General features: G+C 33.7%; 1 protein-coding gene across 2 annotated transcripts; it reads left to right on the top strand.

Moving 5' to 3' along the window:
- Nucleotides 1-148: 148 nt before the first annotated feature.
- LOC111695375 (flocculation protein FLO11) lies at nt 149-7,737 on the top strand. 2 transcript variants are annotated; one of them, XM_023464694.1, is made up of 12 exons: nt 149-310; nt 533-705; nt 829-881; nt 1,675-1,722; nt 1,791-1,969; nt 2,481-2,634; nt 3,348-3,415; nt 3,880-4,015; nt 4,190-4,236; nt 5,058-5,220; nt 5,602-5,661; nt 5,715-7,737. In XM_023464694.1, the coding sequence occupies exons 1-12, from the start codon at nt 199-201 to the stop codon at nt 7,459-7,461; spliced, it is 2,940 nt and encodes a 979-aa protein (XP_023320462.1). In that variant the 5' UTR covers nt 149-198; the 3' UTR covers nt 7,462-7,737. The 2 variants fall into 2 exon arrangements, with proteins under 2 accessions (XP_023320462.1, XP_023320461.1); XM_023464693.1 differs by having other exon boundaries at nt 3,877-4,015.
- Nucleotides 7,738-8,362: the final 625 nt, after the last annotated feature.

The raw sequence follows: 8,362 nt of genomic DNA, 5'->3' as shown, positions 1-8,362 counted from the left end.
ATGTNGACAAGAAAATTTTTAAACATTTTTTAGACAAGGCAATTTTTAAACATTTTTTAGACAAGACAATTTTTAAACATTTTTTCCTTAATAATTATTTTTTTCAACCAAGGAATTTCTGCGTCGCTCTTATAGATCATCCATTTAAAAATATCTCTTATTTTTTAGGATTTCAGTAAATTTTTAACTCTCCTGAAAATGAGCGGGGTTTTAAAGGAAGGGGCCCAACTAGATGCTGTTCTCCAGGGACAATCTTTATCTCAAGAAGACTCAGGGTCACGTGAGGGACCAGCATCTAATGCAAGACCAGGTAATCCCCTTACTATCTACTTATTTCCATATTTTAAAAAGAATATGATAATTATGAAATGAAAGAAATAAAATTTTTAAAACTGTTAAATGAAATTAATCAGCTGATGAATGAAATCAATCATTAATTTGCTGTTAAATGAAATTAATCAGCTGTTGAATGAAATTAATCAGCTGTTAAATTAAATTAATCCGCTGATAAAAATCATTCCTTTATGTCTAGGTAGACCAGGAAGAAGAGGACCTGGCCGACGACCTGGGGGAAGAAACCGTCCAAATCGAAGGCGACCGAATAGACCTCGTCCAGCCTTATTCAATGTTTATGCAGAGGATGAGTATGAAGATTACGAAGATTACGAAGATGAGGAGGAGGAGGAGGAAGTGGAGGAAGAAAAGGTTAAAAAAACGAAATATCTAAATACATCTAAAAATACAAAAAAACAGAGGCTAAAATGAAAAATAAAAATGAAAGCTAAAATGTAATGTCTAAAAACTCAAATTAATAATACTTATTTTAAGATAACAACGTTGGCCCCTGAACCTGCAGCCCCAAGTAGACCTGAAAACTCTCTGTAAGAATTCTATCTTTATTTTGGTTAAAAAAGCATGAAAAAAGCTATTATACTTATATGGCAAAATTACAGCTGTGTCACTCCAGAGCAGCTTTTAGGAAAAATTCAAAATAACAATTATTTAATCTATTAATTCTGTTTTCTCAAGTAGCCTTTCTTTAAAATTTCAAAGCTTTACGTCATCAGGTAGCAAAGATAAAGGGATTAGAATTATAAATTGTGGTGAGTTCCATTACCTGAAATTATCTTGTACGACTTTTTGACCTCGTAGCTTCTCTTGGCTTTTTCAGAAAGAGAGGAGCTTTTTATATGCTAGGCCTTTACGGCGCTTCGCACCCATCTTCTATTTAAATTGTGAACCCGTTCTCTTTGTGTAAATTGTGCACATTGTAAAACAAAACAAAAAAGTTCGCGGGTTTTAACAAAAAATTTCGTGGATTTCGAAAATTTAAAAAATTTAATGAAAATTGAATTTGAATGGAGGCAAATTTTTGAAATTTTGATCATTCACAAAATTTGGGTCTGGTCGGTTCAGCCGTTTTGACGTTTATTGGATACAAACAAACAAACAACCAGACACCATGACAGACTGAGACAGACAAGCAAAACAAAAACATGATAAACAAACATGAAAGTTGTAAGATTTAAATTTATTAATAAATAGTAATTTGTAATATCTCTTTCTCGATCAGAATAAGTTTTTAAGGGTACCGTTGTGAATTGATATATCCCACTCTATAAATTGAAAGTCAATTAGAATTACATCTTCTGCATTGCATGATTTTTTTTTCAGGTTTCCCTCCAGGAGTAAAACTTCATTTGCCGAGAGATTCAGACCAAAGTAAAAAAATTTAAAATTAATATTCTAAATTATTTTGAGTAAAATTATTTATAATTTGAATTTGCCAGGGTGAATCTTGTAAACGTTCTTGACAACAAAAAGAAGTTTGATACAGCTGAAGACGAAAAATCTATGATAGCGAACGAAGATACATCTGCTGCAAATGCAGCGGAGCTTGGTGAGAAACCAAGACGAAATCCTTTTTCTAAACCAGAAAAAAGTTCTAGAACTGAGCCGACGAAAAGTGGTAAGTATAAACAATCAGAATAAAGCAAATAAAAAACTTTTTCAATTGAAAAAATAACAAAGGTAAACGTTTTAAGCGTAGTCAAATATTAGCGTTTACAAAAATAGGTCATATCAGAATGAGCAGGAAAAAAAGGAACCCCGGTCCTAAAACTGTGCTTTATACTGTGATATATTCTTTTTTTCTTTGGAAATAATCATTTTCAATTGTGCTGTTTTTAAAGTGACAATTTATCATAAGCTACAATAAATGAAATCGGAGTATTTAGAGATTAAAGGGGTATCAGCTGTTAAAATCATTGATTATTCTTTAAATGCATGGTGATTTAAGATTAAATCTTCATTACAATCCCTACTCCCTATAAGCTGATTGTTCCCCCAGATAACATGACATCTTCGCCAGAGTTGGTTTTCCGCCGTCGTAAATGCGATGGCGGGGGGTACACTATATCGAGGCGGTATAACCGCCATTGGTCTTTATGTTAGCTGGGCCTACTTTTTTCTTTGTTTAGTTGGTCTGATGACTCTGTCTGGTCCTGACGCTGAGGCACTTTTCCAAAGTTTGATCCGTGACGATCCCTCTGCAGTAGGCGTGGTGGATACAACAACTCCGCCCCCTTCTATCCAGCCTACTTCAAGTCTAGAATCTACCACACAAGAACAAAGGTTTTAATAATTATTTACTTTACATAAATGTTAAGTGAATTTTATTTAACCATAGGTTCCAAAGCGTAGCAAGGGATGTTTTGTATGGAAAATTGGTTGAGGGAATCCGTGGTTAAGTAAAATTTTAATTTCCCAAAAAAGTAGATGTACAAAATTTCTATCGCTATTTAAGATGAAAATGCGCTATTATTTTAAAGAAAACTTTGAAAAGCAGGTCCAGATGGTTACTTTACTTAATTGTCCCAAGGGATGTTAATTAACTTTAAATAAACTTAACATGACTCTGTAAGGCGAATCATGTGTGGGTAATGTTGGCCAAAAAGCGGTAAAACGTATTAGTTATTTTACATGCCAAAGAGTTCTACGACAAAATTCAAACTAAAGATATCATTTTATTTAAAATTTGGGATTGATAATTATCCTAACCTAAAATTTTAAAAATCCCAGGAAAATCATTTTAAAAAATAAAAAACTTTTGACTGATAAAAAGTATTCACTTTTTACAAACTGTTACACAAATATTTATTCCTTGAGATTTGTTTCTGTCATGAAGAAAAAAAAAATGTATGGTCGATCATATTAGCAAATGTTATAAATTGCAGATTATGAACTTTTAGTGGCGTCTTTTAACTGCAGGAGCTTTTTTTTGCAAAAAGTTTCTTATGTTTTGGTGGATTTCAAAATATTTCAAAAGCTGAACCTTTGTTTTTCAGGCATGTACAGCAGCCACGCGCACTGTCCCGGAAGTTCCTGTTTCCCCGGCCACGTGGTCTGATACAAGGTAATTAATCAATCAATCAATTAAAATAATATTATTCATTCATTCATCTAACACTTATCAAAAAAAAGCAACAGTTTAATCAAATTTATTAATAGAAATTTTTGATTAGTTTAGTTTTATTATTAATTATATTTTATAATAATATAATTTACTAAAATAGAAATTAAACTAACGAGAAATGTAAGTTTTGTATCTTTAAATACAATGCAAAGATTTAAAATAATTTTACAAATTTCAACTATTTTCTATTTTGGTTTGTGTCAAATTCTTAACTTAGTGGTTAACTTTTAAATAACGTTTACAAGTCATAACTTCTTTGGAATATCGTAAAAAACACCAAATTTAATATTTAATTTTTTAAACCAAGTCGTATGGAACAATTCTGTCTTTTAATTAATGATGACAAATTTTCAAAAGTCTTTAAATTGAAATCTAATTGACCATGCTAATTTTTTAAAAAGAAGACAGAGCAGAGGAAGTAGTCGAAGAAGAAGATGTAGAAGACGAAGACGAAGATGTAAAAGACGAAGAAGAAGTTGAAGAAGAAGAAAATGTTGAGGATGAACAAGTTGTTGAATCAAGAACTTCTGATGATAAAAGGTTTTTTTTTAGTTAGAAACGAGTTTGAATTTGAGTTTTGATAAATATACATTTGTTGTTAATTATTTTGAATTTCTAATAAATTTTATAGATCACGTATCAATCTATAATCGTCATGCATCTTGGGACTGAGACGGCAAAAATTGGTCACTTTACTTGCATTATTTTTTCTAGACCAACCCTGCCAGGAAGATCCAGCTTCAGAAATAATTTCTTCAGAGGTAAGATTGTTCATGTCAGTAAATGTTTACCTAGTCGTAATTTAGATAAGATTTAATCATGAAATATTTAAAACTTTGCTTTCTCAAATGAAATACAATTAGACCCATAAAACTGTGGAATAGGAAGACGACATATAAATATGCTGTTTTTAGGAATGTTTTAATTATTAATAACAATCGTCTTTCTATTCCACAGTTTTATGGGGCTTACTGTAAGTTACTGAAAATTTGCTTGCTTTTTTATTATCTATTAAGCTGATTTTTTTATAAAAAAACTTTGATTTAAAGAAGGATCTTAAATTTAAAATGTGAAAACAAAATATATAAAAATTCCAACAAAAAAGGGATTTAGAAAAAAAAATTAACGGTACCATAATTAAGTTTTTATTCATGGTTTCTTTTAGCTATAAACGTGGTTACTTCTTTTAAATGATTTGCCAACAAAAAATACGCATTTTGCACAAGGTTAATTGAACAGATAATAAATGTTTAGATAAAATTAGCACATTTAAGGTCGTCATTTACAACAATCCTGATAAAATATTCTTCAGACCGGGTCAACTTTGAAGCGTCTTCGCCAGGTTTTGACCTTAACAACCCACTTGTAGTTTTTCAAAGCCCCGGCATAAACATCTTTAACTGCAAGAGTTTGTTTCTTGGGTTCGTTTAGAAAACTCCACCCTGAAGATGAGTTTCATTCTAGAACTGTAAAGTCAGGGAACATGGCACCCCCCCCCCCCACTCCATTTGCTTAAAAAATCCGGGGAGGATACTTTTCCCAACTTTATCTCTTTTATTATTAATATCCGAAATTTGTCTAGGGAAAGGACGACCTTCCAGGCCTTCCTTTTTAAAAGCAGAGGAACCTGCAGAAGACGAGGAGAATTCCAGGAAAGAACAACTAATTGAACAAGAAGAAGAAAAAGAAGAAGAAGAAGTTGAAAAAGAAGAAGAAGTAACATTTTCAAAACCTTCCAACTTTAGGTTTGATTGAATTCTCAATTTTAAAGCAATAAATTCTTTTATTTTTTTAGACGTATGACTTTTTAGTACGTTTTTAAGATTACTGGAGAAGCCAGGATATTCAATTTCGGGGGAAAAATAGCCTGACAATGACATCTAAATTAAAATTATCCAAAATTAAAAAGAAAGACGTTGAAAACGCACAAGTTGTAATCAGAAAGTTGTCAAAAATCAAAGACAGACACCTTTTCTTTCAGATTTTTTTAATTGATTTTTACCTGAAGGGTTAAAAATTGTGTACTCACATGAAATATCTGTATTCGAAAAACAGATATCTTCTTTTATTAAACAAATAAAGAGGCAGGATTTTAGCTAATTGAATTACAACAAATTTTGTTTCAGGGCTTCTATGTCAAAATCTAAACTTAGGGAAAGCATCAGGAAAAGCGTTGAAAGCCAAAAGTAAGTTTTTTTTCTGAAATAATGATATTTATCATTTAATTCTTTCATTTTAGAAACGCGGCCCCAGAAATTAATGAGATTGAACCAAGGACTGAATCTAAAAATTTTAAACTTCTTGTAACTCCTCATCCTGCCATTGAAGAACCTGAGGAAGTAACTGATTCTAAACCTGACACAAATGAAATGCCAGCTGTTGTACGTGGAATCAAAAGAAAGCGGCCAAGTTTTGTCCGTCCTTCTTTATCGGAAACAAAGACAGAAAATAACAATGAGATCTCAACCGAAGATTTTGAAGATGTAACTGATTTACCAGAACCTTCTGCACCTGTCAGGAGGATCAAGGGGAGAGGACAAAGACCATTGTCAAGAAAGGAGCAGACTAGAACTCAGGACTTGACACCCATCCCCAAACCTATGAATAGCTTGCAAAAACTTTTCCAACCCCAGGAGACCACCGTCTCCGAACCTCTTTCAGAACCCACACTGCCTTCAGTAGAAAGCAGAGGAGAGACTATATTAGCCGCCGTAGTCTCTCTATCTGCTACTACCGAAAGCCCGGCAGAAAGAGGACAGAATCTGCTTGCATCACTTTCTAGGGAACCAGCAGAGAATCAATTTACAAGATTTAACACAGCAGGTTCAAGATTTCCAGTATTTGCAGCTACACCTGCTCCAGTCCCTTCACAGTCTTCTTTTGTGTCCTCTTCTGATGAGGAATTACCAATTTCTTTGTCATCCTCCTTTTCATCTAGTCCAGTATTATCGCCTCAAACAAGTTCTTCCTTCTCTTCTGCTCCCTCAGGAAATTTCTTTGCCCAATTTCCAACCTCCCCAAGTCTAGATACTCAAAACTTTCAGAGGATAAGTTTTCCAGGTGTACCTGCAGTACCTAGCGGGGTACCAGCAGCACCAATTGGAGTACCAGCCGTACCAAGGGGAGCTTCTCTATCAAGGGGGTCGCCCCAAGATTCAAGGGATTCTGCGTTAGTTAACCGAGAGCCTGCGCAATCACGCCAACCCTTGCCTTTTACCAGTTTTACTCAAAATCCTCCTTCAAGTTCACATGTGAGAGATTTTCAAACTAGTTTCAGAGGAGAAGAATCGCCTCATGTTGCTCTTCCCTTTCTTCAGAGAGAAGATGATTCGTTACAAGGCGCTGCTATCCCTGTTCGTGGTGAATCCAACTTTTTGAGGGGTCCAACTCAATTTACAGCGTTTAGGGAGGGACAAGCAAGATCTGTTTTCCAACCTAGTAGTTCAAGTCAAGGAAGAACATTATTTCAAACAAATATTGCAGATCAAGCTAGGACTGTTTCAACAACAGAACTAGGAGGACAACCTTTTCAACCTTCCCAGGCTGATCAAGGAAGGTTTAGTACCCAAACTCTTTTCCAAAATTCTGGCTCCTCATTTCCATTTCCTTCCCTTTTTGACCAGGGAAGCCAACAGTCGGCTCATCTAACTCCGATACAACAGACTCAATCACAGTTTACACAAACTCCTAATAGATTTACAGCCAGAAATCAATTCTCAAGCCCCTTACAGGATGCCTCAAGCTTTCAACTTAGTCCAACACTACCGCAGTCTCCTTTCCAAACTGCACTACACAGCATTCCCACGCGGCAATTTGTGAACCGAAGAGCTGAAGATTTAGAAGACGACCCAATGCAGATTGTTGCAGAGCGCCTGCGCACAAGATTAAGCTCTGTACTGCCAGAAGCAGCAAATGAAGGAGATGCTCTTGAAATACTAAGAGAAAAGGTGAATAGATCAAAGAATGCAAATAGAGCGAGGGGTTGAGCGTTGATAAAGAATATCCTGGCTGTTAAAACCCACATTAATTCTCAGTTCTTAGTCATGTATGCAAGAATTTATATTATATAATTATATAAACATTAAACATGTAAGAAGAGGAAGTGTAATTTGCCTTGCAGTAGAATTTTACCAAATATATTGGGGCATTGAACTTTGTTAAAATTGTGTAATATTATGATTGAACAAAAATAGTTCTGTTATTGATTTTCAAAATTTAGTGTCCATGTTATGTAATAAAAATACATTATAGGATAAATAATAAAGTTTATTTGTATTGTATTTGTGTGGCATTTTTAATAATATTTGTGTATTATTTATAAGTTTAACCTTTATGAAATAATATGGGGCATTCGTTGTCAATCTACTTTTACATGTATGATTTTTTAGACATTAACATAAAATTCAAAGGTTTTGACATTTCCAAAATGGGTCTTTTTTGTTTCTTTCAATATATTAGAAGATTTTAAAGATTTTATTCAGATTTAAATTTATCAAATAAAAGCATAATTGTCTAAATCTGAACTATAACATTCTTTATATGCACAAAAAAGGCCGACCACATCAAAATCAAGATCAAAGACGGTGTTCAAGTTGTGCCATGTTTCGTGGGACACCCTGTATGAAGCACAAATTAAATAAAACTGACTTTTGTACTAGTCCTATTCTACTCCATTAGAACCAGGGAGTAAGGAAAAGAAGGGAGATATAACTGACGCGATTCGCCCTACCATATGATTATACATGCTTTGCAGACGGTACTTCATTTGAATAAGAAATATTTGTCTGATGTACAATTTCCGCGTATACAATAACCTATTCTGAATATTTCATATACAAATGGAGTACCGTCTGCAAAACATGTAAAATCATATGGTAGGGCGAACCT

The sequence above is a fragment of the Eurytemora carolleeae genome, unplaced genomic scaffold (assembly GCF_000591075.1).
Source record: "Eurytemora carolleeae unplaced genomic scaffold, Eaff_2.0 scaffold219, whole genome shotgun sequence".
In the NCBI taxonomy this organism is placed as follows: Eukaryota; Metazoa; Arthropoda; class Copepoda; order Calanoida; family Temoridae; genus Eurytemora; species Eurytemora carolleeae.
Note: the sequence above shows the minus strand (reverse complement) of the source record. Positions and strands in the feature narration are given on the sequence as shown.

Excerpts from the sequence above, each read along its gene's own strand:
- LOC111695375 (XM_023464693.1), top strand. The coding sequence starts at position 199 with ATGAGCGGGGTTTTAAAGGAAGGGGCCCAACTAGATGCTGTTCTCCAG. Across the intron at positions 706-828 it reads AGGAAGTGGAGGAAGAAAAG|ATAACAACGTTGGCCCCTGA; the intron begins GTTAAAAAAACG and ends ACTTATTTTAAG. Across the intron at positions 4,237-5,057 it reads CAGAAATAATTTCTTCAGAG|GGAAAGGACGACCTTCCAGG; the intron begins GTAAGATTGTTC and ends AAATTTGTCTAG.